This window comes from Rhinoraja longicauda, chromosome 26 (genome assembly GCF_053455715.1).
Source record: "Rhinoraja longicauda isolate Sanriku21f chromosome 26, sRhiLon1.1, whole genome shotgun sequence".
Lineage (NCBI taxonomy): Eukaryota > Metazoa > Chordata > Chondrichthyes > Rajiformes > Arhynchobatidae > Rhinoraja > Rhinoraja longicauda.
In genome coordinates, this window is record NC_135978.1 from 20,395,172 (window position 1) to 20,417,327 (window position 22,156).

General features: G+C 44.1%; 2 protein-coding genes across 6 annotated transcripts; one reads left to right on the forward strand and one right to left on the reverse strand.

Moving 5' to 3' along the window:
- Nucleotides 1-37: 37 nt before the first annotated feature.
- Nucleotides 38-1,735, forward strand: mis12 (MIS12 kinetochore complex component). The gene is made up of 2 exons (XM_078421956.1): nucleotides 38-128; nucleotides 913-1,735. The coding sequence occupies exon 2, from the start codon at nucleotides 921-923 to the stop codon at nucleotides 1,593-1,595; it is 675 nt and encodes a 224-aa protein (XP_078278082.1). The 5' UTR covers nucleotides 38-128; nucleotides 913-920; the 3' UTR covers nucleotides 1,596-1,735.
- A 2,453-nt stretch (nucleotides 1,736-4,188) lies between these two features.
- ift22 (intraflagellar transport 22 homolog (Chlamydomonas)) lies at nucleotides 4,189-17,655 on the reverse strand. 5 transcript variants are annotated; one of them, XM_078422422.1, is made up of 5 exons: nucleotides 17,479-17,615; nucleotides 16,913-16,995; nucleotides 14,175-14,264; nucleotides 7,816-8,018; nucleotides 4,189-5,670 (listed from the first exon to the last, which is right to left on the reverse strand). In XM_078422422.1, the coding sequence occupies exons 4-5, from the start codon at nucleotides 7,991-7,993 to the stop codon at nucleotides 5,522-5,524; spliced, it is 327 nt and encodes a 108-aa protein (XP_078278548.1). In that variant the 5' UTR covers nucleotides 7,994-8,018; nucleotides 14,175-14,264; nucleotides 16,913-16,995; nucleotides 17,479-17,615; the 3' UTR covers nucleotides 4,189-5,521. The 5 variants fall into 5 exon arrangements, with proteins under 5 accessions (XP_078278548.1, XP_078278549.1, XP_078278551.1 ...); XM_078422423.1 differs by having other exon boundaries at nucleotides 17,444-17,574; XM_078422425.1 differs by having other exon boundaries at nucleotides 17,500-17,531.
- Between the last annotated feature and the right edge of the window lie 4,501 nt (nucleotides 17,656-22,156).

Here is a 22,156-nt window from a genome sequence, read left to right on the forward strand (position 1 = left end):
CACAGGGGGAGCCCTCGGCACTTCCGGGCAACGAGCCATCTGCGCATGTGCGGTGACGGCTGGTTTCGGCGGGAGAGCGGATTCAGGATCGGAGACGCGGCGGAGAGAGGGAGTGGTAAAGGGAGGAGGTAAAGGAGCAGTAAAGAAGGGAGGAGGGGAAAGGGGGAAGGGAGGAGGGGAAAGAGGGAAGGGAGGAGGGGAAAAGAGGAGGGGAAAAGGAGGAAGGGGAAAGGAGGAGGGGAAAAGGGGAAAGGCGGAGGGGGGAAAAGGGGAAAGGCGGAGGGGGGAAAGGAGGAGGGGGAAAAGGAGGAGGGGGAAAGGATGTGGGCGCGGAGTAAGGAAGGGGTAAGAGAGGGAGAAGGATGTGGGCGCGGAGCGGAGCAAGGGAGGGGTAAGAGGGAGAAGGATGTAGGCGCGCAGAGAGGAGTAAGGGAGGGGGAAGGATTTGGGCGTGCAGAGAGGAGTAAGAGGGAGAAGAAAGGCGGATGCTGGAGAGGGGTGAGGGCAGGAGAAGGATGTCGGCGTGGAGAGAGGAGTGAAGACAGAAGGAGAAATCCTCGTAGGTGGAAGAGCAATGAGATAAAAATCGGCATGGAGGATAGAGAAGTCGGCACGGAGATTGGAGAGGGGACGCGGCAGGGGGACGGAAAAGTTGGCATAGGGAGGATGGAGCGAGAGGGGTAAAGGCAGAGGGAGAAGTAAGTCAACATCAAGAATGAAGAGGGTTTCAAGGAGGTGAGGATGGGTCGTTTGTGCCAGAGACCATAGCAATGTAGCATTTGCATGTTGGCAGCTCTTTTGTTTCACTGTCATTTTGGGTGTTTTCTGATTTATGAAAAGTGTAATGTTGAGGACCATCTTTACATTGTTATTCACTGTTTTTGCTTTATTTTTCTTTACACTACTTCCCAGAGTTTGAAATGGCAGATGGGTTGATGATATACGAAACCCAGTTCTTTGGGTTTTCTCCACAGACCTGCGTTCTTCGAGTTCACAGTGGAATCCAGGATTCTCTGCTTGATGTGATGCTTGTTGTTGAACGTGTAATTCACAAGAAACTGAAAGAGCTACCAAACAACAGTGTCACGCCATCTCAACTTCGTGCCTGTACAGAGAGCTTTCTCCAGTTGATGAAAGATCGTTTGGACTTGATCTTCGAAAGGGTTGAACAAGGAATTCTGCAGCATATATTTTATATTCCTGAAAATATTCTGCTTCCTGAAGACAATGTTCAGGAACAGCACGTGTACACAGAGGAACAATACCAGGAGCTGCAGATGGAAATTGCTCAGCTTCAACAGTGTTACAAATGTGAAATTATGGCCAAGCATGCCCTTCTGAATGAGTTGGAAGAGCAAAAGATAACTGAGCTTAAATTAGAGCAGAGGATTCACTGGTTGAACAGTTTAGAAAATATATGGAAGAATAATGCAGTTAGCAGCATTCCTGAGAGCCTGACCTTTGTTACAGAGTTGGCCCAAGAAATCCCAGCTGTGCTTGCAAAAATTGAAGAAAAATACAAGGATGAATTAGAGCAGAAGCAAGCTCTGGATGCACGAATGAAAGGTGAAGCAATTGGAAGCAGGACAAAATGAGTAGAAGGTGCAGTGGAGATTTTTTTTTTCCTCTTTGGATCATGTCACACTCTGGAATGGAGGCTGTGAATGTCCTAACTGCAAAATGGACAGAAATTCTTGTTCTTATCCTTATCCTTGGTGCAGAGCACAAAAATTGCTTTAGACTTTGACATTTTATTTGCTGTTATTCAAATGGCATGAGGATGACTAATTTATGAGATTCTCGATGCTGAGCAGTAGTTTGAGTTTTTCTGGAAATGAAATGTTAATCTGGCTATGTAGTCAAAACTCATTAAAGCTTGTTGTATGTGGTTAAAACCATTTTAAAGTGGCGTTTGCCTTTGTCATCGCCTTGATTCAATTTTAAATATATCTCAAAATAAGCCAAATTCAGGACATGTTCTCAGGAATATGCATTCATATTGGCTATAAAGAGAATAGGATTGCCAGCTTTATGTAGACACAAAATGCTGGAGTAACTCAGCGGGCCAGGCAGCATCTCAGGAGAGAAGGAATAGGTGATGTTTCGGGTCAAGACCCTTCTTCAGACTGATGCCGGCTTTATGTTCCTAGTTATAAATTGCCATCTTTATGTTCCTAGTTTTTAATTTTTCAGGAGCTATGTGATTAAGAAAGGGAAGTGGGTACTACTGTTGGTTAAAGAAACAATCACAGTTGTGAGAAGAAATAAAATGTGAGAAGACAAAAAATGAGCATTGGTACAGTTGTACTATTGATCTCCATGCAGTTTGAATACAGAAATTGCAGGACACTTTTAAAATGTAAAACCAAGTGCAAGTAATATAATAGTGAACATTTATTTTGACTGGGATAAAATTCAGCACAGGAGGCTAAAGGAGTAAGAATTCTTAAGTTGTATTCAGGGATAGTTTTTATTTCAAACAATATGTGGTAAGCCCCAAAAAAATGAATGGGAGAAAGCAATTCCGGATTTTATTTCCGAGAATGGTGTAAGCGGTATGCGTAGAAGAGTATTTTTGTAGTAGACATGCCAATGGATGGAGTAATGCTTTGCAAAAAGGAGGACAGCCATGGCCTTGGAGTGGTACCAACATGCTGGTTGTTCAATGTCCTTTCATCATAAGGTCAGAAATATAAAGTCTAATTGCACGTGTAACACCTCAGGTGGAAAGTGAAGCAGGCATACGGCCTATATGTAGTATGATCTAGACAACATTTGGGCATGGGTTGGAAGGTACAAATTCCTGCACCACCAGAGTACAATGGCTACAGAATATCAGCTACAAAATGTACTGCCATTGCTTGCCTAGGCTATTTAGATTAAGTAACTGATTATAGGCGAAGATAGAACTTCAAAGGGATTTTTAAACTTAATAGTTTATAATGTATCTTACATGACCTACATTTACTGTCCATCCCCAATCTCCCTTGAGAAGGTATACCACTACAATCCTGATGTAGGTACTCTCAAAGTGCTATTAGAGAGGGAGTTTGTCTCCCCAAGGATTGGGGAGTGGTGATGTTTCCAAATCGGGATAGCTGGTTTTCATACCTTTGCCAGTATTGAACAATTGTAACCATGCGGGAAGATAACGTAAACTAGAAATTTATTTTGGAAAATGGATGCTTGAGTGAAGACTATCGAGGTACCAAACTGATACCATGTTTGTAAAACTACCTGCAATTTTTTAATATTTAGTTGGAGGGAACTCTGCCTATCCATTTCTGATGTTTAGACAAATAGAGGCAAGAAATGATGAAAGAAGTGGCAATATTAATGGACAAAATGGAACTGAGCTGTATTTTGGATAAGTCACGAAGAACAGTATGTTGAGAAGAGGGATTAAGGATGACACAGCCCAGCAGGGGTACCAACACAAGAGTGGAACAGAAGTCACTTCAAATGAACTGAATTGGATAAATAAGAGTTTAAACAAGCCCAGCACGTACAATGCACAGGCAATAAATGTTGGTCTCAACATAAAATAAATTGGTCTTTAAACCGCATAGAACTAGAAAGTTATCAGAAATAGACGTTTTAGACATTATTATTGCTTCAAGCAAGCTTTCAGTTGCTACAAAATGGAATAAGGATAATATTTACAAAGTATTTTAATAGACACTAGCGAAGAGGGCCCATTCCCACACCCCCCATTCTCTCCTCCCCCAACCCCAATCTTACTCTCCCCACACCCCCCCTTCCCCCACGACCTCCCCTTTTCCCAGTATCCCTATTTCCCCCACCATCAAGCCCCCTCCGGACGACCCCTGTTGTCCCCCTCCCCAGTCCCCATTCTCAGACCCCGCCACCATTCTCTCTCCCCCAGACACACTCTTACACTCCCCCCTTTCCCCAGCACACCCCTTTCCCCTACTCTCTCTTGCCCCCAGCACCAACAGGTCCGGGGGGGGGGGGGGGGCGGGGAGCGCATCAGTGAAAGGTCCGGGGGGGGGGGGGGGGGGGGGGAGCGCATTAGTGAAAGATGCGGGGGTGCGCATCAGTGAAAGTTCCGGGGGGGGGGGGGGGGAGCGCATCAGTGAAAGGTCCAGGGGTTTGGATAGCGGGGAGAGGGTCTCCCGGGTGTGGGAGAGAGGAGAGAAGCAAGGGGAGAGAGGAGAGGGGAGCCCAGACGCACCACGCTGAAAGCCTTCAATAAATCAGCAGGAGGGGGGTTGCACGAGCTCTTGTCACATGGGCATTTTGACGTCACACGCTGAAGGCCATTGAAAAAACGGCTGTTTTTAAATTTTATTTTACAAAAACCTCTGTAACTTAAAAAATACACGACCGAATCAAATAAAAAAATCATTTTCCAGCAGCGTTCAGCGTGGTGATTAAGGCGGTGCAAAAATCGTGGCGCTACGGTTCACCGTTTTTGCCGAAATCAGCCGAAATAACAGAGAAAAAAAGTCTTGACTTTTAAACCTCTGTAACTTAAACAATATACGACCGAATTAAACAAAAAAATCATTTTCGGCAAGCGTCCAGCGGTGTGATTAGGCGGTGCAAAAATTGTGGTGCTACGGTTTACCGTTTTGCCGAAATCAGTGAAATTGAGGAGATGCCGCGCATGCGTGCTGAGCACAGCCGCACCACAGCGCCCCCCTGAAAACCTTCAATAAATCAGGGGGGGCAGCGCTTTAAAACCTCTGTAACTTAAAAAATATGCGAACGAATTAAATAAAAAAATCATTTTCCAGCAGCGGTCCGCGCGGTGATTAAGTCGGTGCAAAAATCGTGGCGCTACGGTTTACCGTTTTGCCGTAATCAGCCGAAATCACAGATATATATATACATATACACAAGATCTGACTTTTAATAAGATAGATTTAAGACTGATACACATAGACTTTTGATTATTCATTCCACTCTTAAGTCACAGACAAGAGTTTGTATTGGTAGTCCAATGGTTTGGCTGGTTCTGCCAATAGATCTTCAAAGAATGACACAAATTCAACAAAAAAAATCACACTTTTTTGAAAAGACACTTGGAAAAGTGATTATATTGTAATAAATGAGCATCTTGCTTCAATCACTGAGCAGTTTGGGCAATCACATGCAACCTGAATCTGTTCATTATCTCCTCACTTTGAATCTTGGCCTTGAAGTTAACTAACGCACATAAACATAGAATAGGTATATATATATTTTTTTAAATTATTTCTCCTATTTGATATCCAGGTGAATGAAAATATTTGGAACACAACTTTCTTCAGAACAGCTGCAACCAACAGGATCAGAGTGCATGCAGATTGGCCTGAAATCTGATAATCAAGTGATCCAAGAGACTGCAGATCTGGAATCTTGAGTAAAAAACAAACAAAAGGAACGCATTAAGTTCCTCCATCTGATCATCCATGCATATTATGCAAATGCAGTGATGAAACAAAATTGTGAAGAGCTGGATATATGCCAAAAGGTGTCATTTTGGATCTTGATTGAAAATCCCTCAGCAGGTTTCTCAAGTGATGATTGACATCTCCTCTTTGTCTCTGCTTTCAGACAAAGTACTGACAACTGTCCCCAAATACTGACGGAAAGCTGTGCGGACTTGTTCTGGATCCTCTTCCAGGTTTGAATGGATCAAACTCAGCTTGTTTAATTGCTGCGCTAATGGAGAAAAAAAGTGAAACTTGTTAAGAGCAGAAACCAAATTCCCTTTACAAATAAATGGAGTATTCATCAAGCCCCACTCACCTAGGCATTTTCCTGACCATTAATAGCCCTAAAGCTTAATGATTCGGCACGGTAGCACAGCGGTAGAGTTGCTGCTTTACAGCGAATGCAGCGCCGGAGACGCAGGTTCGATCCTGACTACGGGTGCTGCACTGTAAGGAGTTTGTACGTTCTCCCCGTGACCTGCGTGGGTTTTCTCCGAGATCTTCGGTTTCCTCCCACACTCCAAAGACGTACAGGTATGTAGGTTAATTGGCTGGGTAAATGTAAAAATTGTCCCTAGTGGGTGTAGGATAATGTTAATGTACGGGGATCGCTGGGCGGCACGGACTTGGAGGGCCGAAAAGGCCTGTTTCCGGCTGTATATATATGATATGATATGATTCATTCTATAAAGAAATTGTGTGGCAATGTGGTTCTAATGCCTTTACATGATCTCCTTGGTTACTGCAAAAAAACTCAACCAGATTCGTATGCCATAATCTTCCGCAAACAAAGCCATGCTGACTATCCATATTCAACTTTTGCCTTTCGAAATGCAAGTACATTTTATCACTCAGAAATCCCTCCAGAAATTGATCTATCACAGTTGTGATGATTACTGGTCTATAGATCCTGGGTTTTTCTTTGTTGCCCTTCTTAAATAAAGCACATTAGCCACACTCCAGTCTCCTGGGAGCCCTTGGCTGACGATGATACATATATTTAAGTCACACACCCTGCAATTTCTTACCAGCTTCCCAGAGTCTTCTTGGATTTACCTGATTAGGCACTGCAGATTTATCTACATTGAAACATTTTAAGAATTAAAGCACCTCTTCTACTCCAACGTGGACCATCCCCGAGCTTTCCCCAGGTTCACTTTCCCCAGGTTCACATTCCCCAACTAAATTGCCTGAAGAATGTGATCACCCATGTTTTGGTGTGCAGCTGAAATTCCTTGTCTGAGCAAACAGCTGATTAGTCTGCTTGGGTGTATGATGCAAGAACAGAGAATAAATTGCCAGAGAATGAACACATCAGAACTGCTGATTCAAAACCTTGCGGTAGCACATCAATGAAGTGTAGCCCACGCTGTTGATAAATACTCCCAAGTAGTCTGAAAGTGCCACAATTGCTTACTTTCTTCACTGATGATGTGCCACAACCCAGGGATTAATTCATTCTGACAGCTGTTCATCACTAGCCCACACATCACTACCCTCCACCAACAAATAGTTATCAGTTACTGCAAAACAAAATTGCTATGATTGGACCAATCGTAGAAGTAATCAAAATGTATATTATGTGGTCAGGACAGAACAGGCTGGTGTGCTTTGACCAAAAGTGTCTGTATTGATTTGAAACCAGCCGAGAGGACTATGTCGCCAGACCCAGAGAACGCAGGAAGGCCTTGACGTCAGTAACTATTGCAACATCTTTCTCGTGTCCCCACTTCTCGTGTCGTGTCTCCCAAGTGCACACCTCCAGGGCTAGTCTTGCCACCCATCCTTAGGCTCACCAACAAATATTGCACAATTGACAATAGTGTTTGCATATGCAAGGTACAGATCTTGGCTCGATTAGTAATCAGAGATTGCTATCAGTCTGAAGGTCCCAATTAAATGCCCATGGCATTCCTTTTCTTCCAAGATTGTGATGTAATCACTTTTGGGAGAAACAATCATCCTTTTAATCATGCCAAGAAAGTGATTGGTGCAATTAATCCAAAAGTCTACATCATGTGACTTACAATGTAGTTATCAATCTAACAAAAGTACCACGGAGGAAGAATAAAGACAGCTAAAACAATTCTCATGTTTGTTGCTGAAGCCAAAGTGCTGCACAGTGGTACATCAGTTCGTACTCCTGCCACACAGCTACATAAACCTGGATTCTATCTTGCCCAAGGTTTCATCCTGGATACCATTTGTGTGGAGTTCAATGATAGGTATTTACCGATAGACGCTGCTAAATACAATTACGGGTAAAATAATTTATTAGGTGGGAAAATATTTGACTCCTTGATAATTGATTGGACTGTACTAGGACCCATCCACTGTACCACAATAGCTGGAGACACTCAATTCCCTCACTTACCCAGGCCTGGCCGACCTTTGCCAGTTGCTGAACTTGGTTTGTGGTGAGCAATTAGAAGACATTGAGAGTCATGTAACCGTTGCTGCTGAACAAAGTACGAATAGAATGTCTCAATCTCTTTCAGGTGGCTGGGTACTTCCACGTTAAACACAATGATAACTCCATTGGTATCTTTCATTAAAGCAGGCCAGCAAGTCTCAAACCTTCAGATATGAAAAGAACAAAACTTGAAGCTTAATACTTACTAGAACTAAAAAAAAGCAAATACATACAGATGAACACTTAACATTCAATAACAGGTCTCGAGTTGAATGTTTCAGAATAACATGGTTAATTAAATATCTTGCTTTCAGAAGAGCTGAAGAACAGTTTCCATGCCATTAAAGTTTTAAACAGACCATTGTCCAAACAGATCACTGTTGATGCAATCATGCAGAATCCATTCGCAGACACCCTGTGGCAGTTGCAATAGGAGCTGACTGCATTGTGCTAGACCAGGCCACTTGCTTCTTTGACGATTCAGTGCCACCAAAACATTTTTTTTAACCAAGCATTATTTAACTAATTATTTGCAATAATATTTACAGTGCAAAATAAATCAAAACAAAAAACCCACCATCATAATACAAGACGAACAAATATACTGAATAAATTACTATGCAACTATATTACAACATTTATTGAGGGTGACTTCCACCCGACACGGAACCAAACGGTCCTGGAAACCCCCCAGGGCGCCGGTGCACAGCACATAGTCCCTCTCAAGTACCACCCGGGCCCGGACGTAACTCCAGAAAAGGGGCAGACAGCCAGCTCGGGCAGAGCCCTCTTCCGCCTGGCGCCATCCTCAGGGATGGCCAGCTTGGCCAGGAACAACCCAAACAGGACATCTGCAGCCCTACCCTCTCCCCTATGCACAGGGTGTCCAAAGATGAGGATGGTGGGTGTGAAAGTTCAGCCAGAAGGCAAGGAGCAACCCCTTCAGGTATTGGAAGAGCGGCAACCTCACACACTCCATATACACATGGAACACAGACTATTCCAGCCCGCAAAAATGGTAGGCGGCTGACGAGGCTGAACCGCAAGAGAAACAGGTTGCAAGGGACTCCTCGATGCAGTACCCCAGGTACCCAATGTAGAGGGACAGAATTCCTGCGTAGAGGGACACCCACTGAGGGGCCCTCTCACGACCAAAAGGCAACACCGCCCACCACTTTGTGTCCAGACAGTGGACCAGGGCGAGGAAATGCCACCGGGCGGCATGGTAGCGCAGCGGTAGAGTTGCTGCTTTACAGCGAATGCAGCGCCGGAGACTCAGGTTCGATCCTGACTACGGGTGCTGCACTGTAAGGAGTTTGTACGTTCTCCCCGTGACCTGCGTGGGTTTTCTCCGAGATCTTCGGTTTCCTCCCACACTCCAAAGACGTACAGGTATGTAGGTTAATTGGCTGGGTAAATGTAAAAATTGTCCCTAGTGGGTGTAGGATAGTGTTAATGTACGGGGATCGCTGGGCGGCACGGACTTGGAGGGCCGAAAAGGCCCGTTTCCGGCTGTATATATATGATATGATATGAAAACACAGGGCCTTAAAGTGAGATATCTAAGAAGTGCATGTCTTCTTGGCCTCCATCAGATGTTTCTCACTTGGAAGTTGCTGAATGACCCCAGAACGTGGCGACTCTGCCTGCTGTTTCAGAAGTGGATCTACTGTACTAATGAATACAATACAATACAATATATCTTTACTGTCATTGTACCCAGGGGTACAACGAGATTGGGAATGCGCCTCCCATACGATGCAATAATTTAAGTAATTAACAGCAACCCAACGAAACGAAACAATTGTAACAGTTTTTTAGACAGGGTAAAGTGCAAGTTGATCTATGCGTTGTGGCCATCCGGCTCAGCAGGACCGGTTCATAGCAGCTATGGCCCTGGGGATGAAGCTGTTCCTGAGTCTGGAGGTGCGGGCGTAGAAGGCCTTGTATCGTCTTTTAAAGGTCGCATGGATGAACTACAACAAGTGTTCATCCCAGTTTGGCAAAATAACAAACCAGGAAAGGTAGTGCATCCGTGGCTAACAAGGGAAATCAAGGATAGTATTAAAACAAAAGATGAAGCATACAGATTAGCCAGAAAAAGTAGCATACCAGAGGACTGGGAGAAATTCAGAGTCCAGCAGAGGAGGACAAAGGGCTTAATTAGGAAAGGGAAAATAGATTATGAGGGAAAACTGGCAAGGAACATAAAAACAGACTGCAAAAGCTTTTATAGATATGTCAAGAGAAAAAGATTAGTTAAGGCAAATGTAGGTCCCTTGCAGTCGGAAACAGGTGAATTGATCATAGGGAACAAGGAGATGGCAGACCAATTGAACAAATACTTTGGTTCTGTCTTCACTAAGGAAGACATAAACCGTCTGCCGGAAATAGCGGGGGACCGGGGGTCTAAAGAGATGGAGGAACTGAGGGAAATCCAGGTTAGTCGGGAAGTGGTGTTAGGTAAATTAAATGGATTAAAGGCAGATAAATCCCCAGGGCCAGATAGGCTGCATCCCAGAGTGCTTAAGGAAGTAGCCTCAGAAATAGTGGATGCATTAGTGATAATTTTTCAAAACTCTTTAGATTCTGGAGTAGTTCCTGAGGACTGGAGGGTAGCTAATGTAATCCCACTTTTTAAAAAGGGAGGGAGAGAGAAAACGGGGAATTATAGACCAGTTAGCCTAACATTGGTAGTGGGGAAAATGCTAGAGTCAGTTATTAAAGATGTGATAGCATTACATTTGGAAATTGGTGAAATAATCGGACAAAGTCAGCATGGATTTACCAAAGGCAAATCATGTCTGACGAATCTTATAGAATTTTTCGAGGATGTAACTAGTAGAGTGGATAAGGGAGAACCAGTCGATGTGTTATATCTGGACTTTCAGAAGGCCTTCGACAAGGTCCCACATAGGAGATTGGTGTACAAACTTAAAGCACACGATATTGAGGGTTCAGTGTTGAGGTGGATAGAAAATTGGTTGGCGGACAGGAAGCAAAGAGTAGGAATAAACGGGTCCTTTTCGGAATGGCAGGCAGTGACTAGTGGGGTACCGCTAGGCTCAGTGCTGGGACCCCAGTTATTTACAGTGTATATTAATGATTTGGACGAGGGAATTGAATGCAACATCTCTAAGTTTGCGGATGACACGAAGCTGGGTGGCAGTGTTAGCTGCGAGGAGGATGCTAGGAGGCTGCAGAGTGACTTGGATAGATTAGGCGAGTGGGCAAATGCATGGCAGATGCAATATAATGTGGATAAATGTGAGGTTATCCACTTTGGCGGCAAGAACAGGAAAGCAGAGTATTACCTGAATGGTGACCGATTGGGAGAAGGGGAGATGCAACGTGACCTGGGTGTCATGGTGCACCAGTCATTGAAAGCAAGCATGCAGGTGCAGCAGGCAGTGAAGAAAGCGAATGGTATGTTGGCATTCATAGCAAGAGGATTTGAGTTTAGGAGCAGGGAGGTTCTGCTGCAGTTGTACAGGGCCTTGGTGAGACCGCACCTGGAGTATTGTGTGCAGTTTTGGTCTCCTAACCTGAGGAAAGACGTTCTTGCCTTAGAGGGAGTACAGAGAAGGTTCACCAGATTGATCCCTGGGATGGCGGGACTTACATATGAGGAAAGACTAGATAGACTGGGCTTGTACTCGCTGGAATTTAGAAGACTGAGGGGGGATCTTATAGAAACATATAAAATTCTTAAGGGGTTGGAGAGGCTAGATGCGGGAAGATTGTTCCCGATGTTGGGGGAGTCCAGAACCAGGGGTCACAGCTTAAGGATAAGGGGGAAGTCTTTTAGGACCGAGATGAGAAAACATTTCTTCACACAGAGAGTGGTGAGTCTGTGGAATTCTCTGCCACAGAAGGTAGTTGAGGCCAGTTCGTTGGCTATATTTAAGAGGGAGTTAGATGTGGCCCTTTTTGCTAAAGGGATCAGGGGGTATGGAGAGAAGGCAGGTACAGGCTACTGAGCTGAATGATCAGCCATGATCATATTGAATGGCGGTGCAGGCTCGAAGGGCCGAATTGCCTACTCCTGCACCTATTTTCTATGTTTCTATGTCTGCCCGATGGAAGGAGTTCGAACAGACTGTTGCAGGGGTGTGAAGAGTCTTTGTGGATGCTGGTGGCTTTTCTGAGGCATCGTGTGTTGTAGATGCCCTCCAAGTCTGGTAGCTGTGTTCCGATGGCCCTCTGAGCTCTATGGACTACCCGCTGTAGAGCTTTCCTTTCTGCCTCCGTGCAGCTGAGGTACCACACAGGGATACCATGCGTTAGGATGCTCTCTATGGTGCAGCGGTAGGTGGTCGTCAGCAGCTGTTGGGGTAGACCAGACTTTTTCAGTGTTCTTAAGTAGAACAGTCTTTGTTGTGCCTTCTTGACCAGCGCAGCAGTGTTATTGGACCATGTTAGGTCCTCCGAAATGTGAGTGCCCAGAAACTTGAAGCTGGACACTCTCTCCACACTGTCCCCATTGATAGAGATCGGGGCATATTCCCCATTATGTGACCTACGGAAGTTGATGATCAGCTCCTTGGTCTTGGTGGTATTTAGGGACAGGTTGTTATCCGAGCACCAGTCCGCCAGGTTCTGCACCTCCGCTCTATAGTTTGGTATCATTTGATGGATAGCATGCAGAACAAGCATTTCACTGTATCTCTGTACGTATGGCTATAAAGTAACCATTGAAAGCTCCATAAGTCCTGTCTTTCACCTGTGTGATTTTCAACATCTTTCTCGTTCATGTACTTGAGTAATTAGCTGGTCTATATCCCTTCATCTACCAGGTAATGTACATATCTAAATGTCTCTTAGAGGATATTACCAGAGAAGCAAATAGTTCAATTTGAGGTATCAGCAGACTAAAAGGATTATGAGGAATACAAATACAAGTTTTAGAATACTTGTATGTGAATAAGATTGCAGATCTTCCAGTGCAAATAGCTGTGTGGCAATCATGGAAATATCTTGGGGAAAGTTATATGCAATAAACTTGACGGACTGAATTTGTTTTTGAGGGGATGACAACGATGATTGATGAGGGTAGGGCAGTGGATGTTGTATACATGGACTTTAGTAAAGTTTTCAACAAGATCTCTCATGGTAGACTGATCCAGAAGATTAAGGCACATTGGATCCATGGTGTCTGGATCAAAACTAGCTTGGCCATAGTAAACAGAGGGTAGCAGTGGAGGGCTGTGATCAGTTCTGATCTGCAAGCTCCGGTGTTTGTGATTTATATAATTGATTTGGATGAAAATGTAGATGGATTGATTTGTAAATTTGCAGATGATACAAAAAACTTTGGAGTTATAGTGAGGAAGGTTGCCAAAGGGTAGACCAGTTGGAAATGTACACAGAGAAATGGCAGATGGAATCTCCTTCACATAGGTGTAAGGTGTTGCATTTTGAAAGGTCAAATGGAAGAGGAACATGTCCAGTAAATGGCAAGGCCCTGAGGAGCAATGATGTACAGAAAGATCTTGGGGTTCAGGTTTATAGCTCCCTGAAAGCTTCAACAAATGTACAAAGGTAAAGAAGGGGTATGGCACACTTACCTTCGTGGTCAGTGTGTTAAGTATAAAGGTGAGATCATGTTCCATCCATATTAATCTTTGGTTATGCCATACTTGGGGTATTGTGTAGAGTTTTAGTTGTTCCAGTACATGAACAATGTGGAGGCTTTGAAGAGGGTCCAAATGAGGTTCACCAGAATATTAACTGGATTAGAAAGTATTCGCTATAAGGGGTTGTTGGACAAACTCAGATTGTTTTCACATGAACGTTGGAAGGTAAGGGGTGATCTGATAGAAGTTTATAAAATTATGAGAGACAGATGTAGTAAAAAGCCTGAGCCTTTTTCCCAGAGCAGAAATATCAAATACTAGAGGGAGAAGGTTTAAAGGAGATTTAGATAGAAAGTTTTGTTTTTACACAGAGAATGATAGGTGCCTGGAACAGCCTGTCTTGGGGAAGTGGTGAAAGCAGATACAATAGCAAAATTTAAGAAGCATTCAAATAAACACATAAACAGGCAAGGAATTCGACAATGTGCAGGCAGGAGTGCTGTTTAAATTGGCATCATGGTCAGCATAGACATAGAAGGTCCTGTTCCTAAGCTGTTGCTTTATGGGACAAATTATTTTAACCATGAAGCCCTTGAATATCTATCACATTTAGAGCAAGATGGAAGGATTCTGATCCAAATCATTGGTTTCTGGGCATTTTACTTTCAGCAATTGTCAGGGCATGAAGGAACAATCAGATGTCTGTTGTGACTGATGGAATTATTAATGATACTGTTTTCTTACTTCTGATCACCAGAGCAATCCCAGAGTTCCACTTCACATCCGACATTTTTACCATCAGCATTTACATTTAGACATTCGAATTCCAGGATTCTAGTATACAAAATGTCATTTTATTAGCATTAATATACATTACTTATACATAACTTATTTAAACCTAAAATCCAAAACACTGACATAAATCTGAGTCAGAGTAACTGCAAGTAGGATCTATTGAAGACATGTGAAAATATAGACAAAGACTGGTTGGTGGGCTGATAGGTGGCATGCGAAATTTAATACTGAGAAATGAGAAGCATGACACATGGGGAATAAGAATCTATCTATCTACCTATCTATATATATATATTACTAAAACTCTCATCTTGTATATTTGTGGATATATTTGTTCCCGAACTACAGCCAAAACGGTATACGATAGCACAACAATTTTAGGCCCACCCTACTCACCATTCCCCTGCGGTCTCAATTGATCAAGTTTTGTTACATTTTAAAAACAATTAACTTAATAAACTTTAATAAATGCTCTCACCTTCCCCCCCCCACCCGTCGGGAGGACCGCCGCCTGTCCCGGCGTGCCCCAAGCCTGACCATCCTCCCGTGGTGCAGCACAGCGGCAGAGGGTCAAACAAGATGGCCATCGTCACCATGCTGCCACTGCAGGAGAGGTTTCCACCCAACGAGTCCACAGCTCGCTCTGGCCACCCGGGGCCGAGATGAGTGGCTCCCTCTCCCCTTTCCTCCCCCCCCCCCCTCGCCCGCCCACGGCCCCGGGGGACACTCCCCGGCCGGCAAAGGGTCCATAGATCGTCAGTTGGGGGAGGGTTGCTGGGCCTGGAGGAGAGGTTTGCACCCAACGGGGGTTGCCGCGCCCGCAGGAGAGATTTGGCCCCGGGGAACACTCCCTGGCCGACAACGGGTCCACGTGTCGTCAGTTTGGGGATGGTTGCCGGGCCTGCAGGAGAGGTTTGCACCCAACGAGGGTTGCCGCTCCTGCCAGAAAGATTTGGCCCAACGGGTCCATGCCCATCTAGTAAGCAATAAAACTGGAGGACATAATTCCAAAAGAAGTGGAAGGACAGAGGGATCTAGGACTGGTTTACTGAAAGTGTTTGGGTTAGTTGAGAAAGTTTAAAAAATGCACAAAGGATCCTGTGCCATAGAGAGCATAGAGCAAGGAAGTCATGAATAACCTTTTAAACAAAACATAGGTTCATTTCTGCACATCACCATGAGATCAAAGTTGTTAATCAAACAATTACTAAATAGTGGGCAGTCAGAGACAGAAACGTTAAATGGAAACAAATTGAAACAGAGGTACAGCTACAAATGTAGTTTCCAGCTTTCTTTCCCCCCACCCACCACAATCAGGCTAAAGAAGGGTCTAGACCCAAATGGCATGTATCCCTATCATGCTGCCTCACCTGCTGAGTTTTCCCAGCACTTTGTGTAGGAAAGAAATGCAGATACTGGTTTAAATTGAAGATCTTCGGTCTGAAGAAGGGTCTCGACCTGAAACGTCACCCATCCCTTCTCTCCAGAGATGCTGCCTGTCCCACTGAGTTACTCCAGCATTTTGTGTCTACCCCAGCACTTTGTTTTTTTTAATGTTTGTCTCTCTGTTTTCCAGTTCTGATGAAAGGTCCTGGACCCAAAACTTTTACTGTTTCACCCCACAGATGCTGGTTGATTGACTGAAAGTTGTCAACAAATTCTGATTTTGCTCACTTCCTTTTAAAAAAAAAAAGTGAACTGTGACATTCGTGATTTCTGCAGCGTTTGACGCCACTGGGCCTCGCTGGAGTTTAGGGAATGAGGAGGGACCTCGTTGAAACGTACAGAATAGTGAAGGGCCTGGATAGAATGGATGTTGAAAGGATGTTCCCACTAGTGGGAGAGTCTAGGACTAGAGGTCATAGCCTTAGAATTAAAGGACATCTTTTAGGAAGGGGATGAAGAGCAATTTTTTTAGTCAGAGGTGGTGAATCTGTGGAATTCTTAGCCACGGAAGGCTGTGCAGGCCAAGTCAGTGGATATATTTAAGGCAGAGATAGATTGATTCTTGATTAGTACAGGAGTTAGAGGTTATGGGGAGAAGGCAGAGGATTGGGGATAATGGGGTTAGGAGGGAGAGATAGATCAGCCATGATTGAATGGCAGAGTAGACTTGATGGGCCAATGGCCTAATTCTGCTCCTATCTTTTTATGATCTAAATGTGAAATAAAGCTGAAAAGAATCTGTGAAGAAGTTTTAAAATATAAGAATTAGATAAAGTAAATGTAGCATGATTTCTGCACCAATTTGATATATTTGTTCCGTTGATAGCTGTTTCTATTTTACCATACAAATTGCACTATCAGACATAAACATATTTTGAGAAATAATTTCACCCCATCACAGTAAATAGATTGAATGCACTGACAATAGGAGATTAATGTTGCGATTCAGGATGATATCATAGAGAGGTCTGCACTGTGCAGCAGCTACCTGAATACATCCAGATCCAACAACTAGACGGCAACCAGGAATGGGAAAGGTATTTAGTTAACTTTCTTCTGCTTATCCTGCAGCCACTATGTGCTATGATTAGCAAATGCTAGAAACTACACGGCACACAAGGCTTGGTGATTCATGAGAGTAAGAATATCAGATAAATGAATAATGTTGCCTCTCTGTCATCATCATTTTATGTATTACAAAGTACGTTTCGTTTTAAATAAACTGCAAGATGCTCATATACCTGACTCCCTGAGTGGGGCTGTAATCACCACCAATTGCTTCTGTTGCATCAGAAAGAAAATTTGCCAGAACCGTTTTTCCACTCTAAAAAGATAAAGCCAGGAACATGTACTGTACAATATAGTTTATAATCATGATGGATCAGCACAACACAAGATTTATACGTTGATCATATATTTTTTAAATCGGCATGCCTTCCTTACAAATTACCCTGATAATATTGCTAGTTTCAACTTAATGGGATGCGAAATGGTCGTATTCTATTAAGAGCTGATGTTTCAGGTAACAGTATGTCCATCAGCAATCCATTAATTACCTGCCATTCCCGGGTGATTGGATCTCGTGGAGATTTTTCCTAGCATGGCAGCACCAAGCCTATGGATCTAGTAACTTCTCAGTCCCCAGCTATTGCAGCTGTAATAATCACCGCCACGGCGTTTATTCTCCTGCACCTCTCATCCTACCACCCATCCTAGTGTTTGACCCTTCCTTCTACGCACCCCAACCCCCTGATTTAACGGACTTTATGTACCCTTGTGCATCAACGCTACCACACATTTGATATACCCGATATCAATCTTCGCTCGCCTGCGCACACCACCAGATGTCTAGTCACCATCAACCTCGGAACTCCGCCGGACCTGCGTTTATCGCCAACTCACCGCGCTCGGGCCCACCAGGAGCAGCTTCACATTAAACATGGCTGCCTGGCTGACCGCCGACACCCGTCACCATGGAGACGACCAGCAGGGGATGGGGAAGGGGGCGGGACTTGGGGAAGGGGGCGGGACTTGGGGCTGCCGCTCGTCACGTCACGCGCTGACAGCGGGCGAGCTCGCATCGCCTGCCGTTGGTCTGCACATCGTAAACACGTCCCCCGCGCGCGCGGTCGCACGCCCCCCGTGCGCGCGACCTGACACGTGCGACCTGACACAACTGTCGGAGCCCCATTGGAGCCCAGTTACAGTGTCGGTCGAGGAGCGTTTTTAGTTTACGGTGTCAACAGAAACCTGGTTTGTTTGCGTTCTCCATACAACATATTTTATAATCGTTCAATTGCCTCTCCCCAGGTCCTTACACTCTCCCTGTCACCGCGTGGATTTCCTCCCACATCTCAAAGAGCTAAGAATCTGCAAGGTTAATTAGCCGCTGTAAATTGTGTAAGGTGGATGATTAAAATCTAGGGAGATGATTGAGGATGTGGGGAGACATAAGGAAAAAATAGCGAACCAGTGGGATTGCTGTATGAGCTGGCTTAGACCAGAAGGGTTAAATAGCCTCGTATATTGTATTGTATATATGTAGAATAAAAAACATGGAGCAGTTTACTGTTGAAATATAAAGCCGCCTTTTCGCAAGCTGTCCTGCCATAACGTTGCATCCTGGTTCAAATAAGTGGCCCACAAAAGGGTGAGGGGCTAATCTTGAACGTTAATGAGAAGCTGTTCAATTTACAGTTCAGCAAATGGAACATAGAACAGTACAGCACACGAACAGCCCTCTTGGTGTGGGTTCATAGAATGAGAGGTAATGGTAGAGGCAGATACAATTACAATGTTTAAAAAGGGCTTGGCTAGGAGAGGAGTAAAGAGATTGAAGTCTAAGCTGGCCAAATGGTAGGAGAGTAGATAGGCATGATTGGCATGGTTAATTTTGATCAAAGGTCCAGTATCCATGCTGTATAACTCTCATCCTATGAAGAAGCATTGTGGTGATTCGTTAGACTGGTTCCTAGAATGATACAAGCAGAGCCGAATAGACTGGATAGTGTTCTCCTGAGTTTAGAAGATTCAGAGGATATCTTATCAAAAACGTACCATGTTCTAAAGGGTTGAATTATGGGAGGATGTTTCCCCTGTCTAGGGAGTCATGATAATAAGGGTAGGGTTTTTAGGAATGCAGGGAGGATGGAAACATAGAAAATAGGTGCAGGAGCAGGCCATTTGGCCCTTCGATCCAGCACGGCAATTCAACATGATCATGGCTGATCATCCAAAATCGGTATCCCATTCTGGCTTTTTCCCCAAATCCCTTGATTCCCTTAGCCCTTAATGCTAAATCTAACTCTCTCTTGAAAACATCCAGTGAATTGGCCTCCACTGTGGCAGAAAATTCCACAGATTCACAACTCTGGGTGAAAATGTTTTTCCTCATCTCAATCCTGGATGGCCTACCCCTTATTCTTAAACTGACCCCTGGTTCCGGACTCCCCGAATATCGAGAAATTTTTTCCTGCAACTACTGTGTCCAATATTCTTAAGAATGTTATATGTTTCTATAAGATCCCCTCTCATCCTTCTAAATTCCAGCGAATACAAGCCCAGCCGACCCATTCTTTTATCATATGTCAGTCCCGCCATCGTGGGAATTAACCTGGTGAACCTACATTGCACTCCCCCAATTGCAATAATCTCCTTCCTCAAATTAGGAAACCAAAATTGCACACAATACTCTAGGTAAGGGTAAAAAGACCCTTATGGGAGTTATCTACAGGCCCCCAAACAGTAGCTTGGAGATAGGGTGCAAGTTGCATCAGGAGTTAAAATTGGCATGTAACAAAGGTAATGCTACGGTGGTTATGGGAAATTTCAACGTGCATGCAGACTGGGAAAATCAGGTTGGTACTGGATCCCAAGAAATAGTTTGTGGAGGGCCTCCAAGGTTATGGACTTATAGTGGAAGAACGGGTGGGAAGATGAAGAAAACCCTATGCAATCGAAGGGTGGTGGGGTCTAGAACTCAGGGTCTGACTAGGTGGAGGCAGATATCCTCCTCATGTGGATGTTGTAGAGCTATGCGTCTCACACTGAGATGTAGGATTAGGTTGGGTAGTGCCTTTCTGACAGTATAGGCCCTCTGGGCCAAACACCCATCTGCTACACAATGGTATAATTCATTAGCCTGAGAGCAATATTAACAGTATTTGCAGATGGGACGTGTGGAAGGCATCACGGATGATTGATGGGGATGGAAGCAGAATCGCATTTCTTTGTATTGTTTCCAGTCGGTGATCTCAGCTGAACCTGTTGATCTTTGATGGAGACAATCTGTTATGAGTAATGTACTAACAATATTGCTATTGTCTAACAACTGGGTCAACTGCATTATATTTAGACCATGTGATTATCAGCACTCTGCTCTTTCATGGTCTTTGCTGACTTCCACAGCTTCTTTTAGTTAAACCTGGGATCAGTGGGGATTCTCCACAGCAGCTGACCCCACTCCTCTGACATTGTCATGTAATATGGGAGATAATACGATATTATTTTATACATTAGACATTGTTGTTTAAGGTTTGTAACTACTTAGGCATTAGGTGCCTCTCTGTAACTAATTAAGGCACTCTAGACATTCCTTGACACGTGTCTGTAACTGCTGCTCAGGAGGAGGAGAAACATTGATGGGTGAACCAGGATAGAAGATAAGGGTGAAAGGAAACATTTTAGGAAATACAGACATCCATCAATGAGTGGGGGATTACTTGAAAGTTTAATGGTGGCAGAGTGGAAGGAAACATTTTCTCAGGAGGAGGAGAAACATTGATGGGTGAACCAAGATAGAAGATAAGGGTGGAAGGAAACATTTTAGGAAATATAGACATCCATCAATGAGTGGGGGATTACTTGAAAGTTTAATGGTGGCAGAGTGGAAGGAAACATTTTAGGGAATACAGACATTCATCAATGAGTGGGGTTTAATGGTGGTAGGGTAAACAGGGTGACTACAAAGAGATGAATAACTGTAAAGAGGAGTGTGAGGGCGAGATAAGGAAAAGAAGATAAGGCTGAAAGAATCCTATAAAAATAGGCTGCCCGATGTACTAAGTGGGCAGTCAGATGGTTGACATCCTGATTGTTCCAGCCGTTGTTTGCAAATAAAGGCTTTTAACTTCTTGAAGAATTCTCCGTGTCATTTGCTTCATTTTGAACACCGGTAACCACGACAAAATTGGCGTAGTCGGCAGGATCGGAAAGAGGCCCGTTCGATAATGGACGACAAGCTAAAGGCGCTTCCAAGCCCGTCAGGGGCTCCCCGGTTCAACAGGTAAAGGGTGGCCACCCGCAAAAAAGGTAGGCGGTTTTCCGCTTTATTTGGACTAATAGCCTGTTGAAAACGGGGGACCACTGGTGGCACAGGAGCGCCCAGGCGGTCCAAGGGCCTCTCCGATCCAAAGAATCTGTCTAAACTATTCTAAAAAGAGACCTGGAGGATTGCTCAAGAAGGCTGCGCAGTGGGGTAAGTAGAAAATAGATAAGTTAAGAAAGTAGATTTAGTTGAGTAAAGAGTGTGTGACGTCACTAAAATCTCGTGGATACCGCCCTAAGAGGATAGGGGACTGAATAGACGAGACGTCCTGTGGATACCGCCTTAGTTAACTAGGGATCACTCTGGTTAGCTAGGGGTCTGTACGGGCAGGATCAGAAGACCTTGTGGATACCGCCCTAAGAGGATAGGGGACTGAATAGACAAGGCGTCCTGTGGATACCGCCCTAGTTAACTAGGGATCACTCTGGTTAGCTAGGGGTCTGTACGGGCAGGACCAAAAATAATAATAATACTGTGGATACCGCTCTAGTTAACCGGGGATTACTCTGGTCGGCTAGGGGTCTGTACGGGCAGGATCAAAAAATTGGAATAATTGGATAACATAAAAAATAAAAATTGCAAAATATTAAAGGAATATAGTAGAACTGTAGAAAATAGAAATAGCGTAATAGGTAGCATAGTGACTATAGAGACGGAACGGAGTGTGAACAAGGACTGCATTTAAACTGACTGACCAAGTGCACTAAAAAAACAAAAACAAAAAAAAAAACAAGTACAATGAATAAATTAACTGCAGTTGAAATACTAAGTAAGAAATTCCCCGTATCCAAAGAAGATATTAGAAAACATTCTGAAAAATGGGAAAAAAGGACGAAAAAATTAGTTACGAAATGGCCCAAGGAAGGCACGTTTGATATAAGTATGTGTGACGAAATGGAAGTGCTGATTAAAAACTATAAGCCTAAGGATAAATCAAAAACCCGAGTAACGAAACAGGAAAAAGAACTAGACGTACTTAAATTGTTTAGAATAGAAGGAGAAAGGCTGAGGAAAGCGTACCAGGAAAAGAATACCACCCCAAACAAGAGTGAAAACCCCCCAAAACAGCATGAAAGGCAGGAGATTCAGGAGAAAAAATCAACTCTGTACCCCAGCCTAAGGGACCCTGAGTATCCCCCTCCCTATTTCAGCCAGGACG

Excerpts from the sequence above, each read along its gene's own strand:
- mis12 (XM_078421956.1), top strand. The coding sequence starts at position 921 with ATGGCAGATGGGTTGATGATATACGAAACCCAGTTCTTTGGGTTTTCT.
- ift22 (XM_078422421.1), bottom strand. The coding sequence starts at position 17,612 with ATGTTTAATGTGAAGCTGCTCCTGGTGGGCCCGAGCGCG. Across the intron at positions 8,019-14,174 it reads GATTGCTCTGGTGATCAGAA|GTTTGAGACTTGCTGGCCTG; the intron begins GTAAGAAAACAG and ends TCATATCTGAAG. Across the intron at positions 5,671-7,815 it reads CAAAGGTCGGCCAGGCCTGG|CGCAGCAATTAAACAAGCTG; the intron begins GTAAGTGAGGGA and ends TTTCTCCATTAG.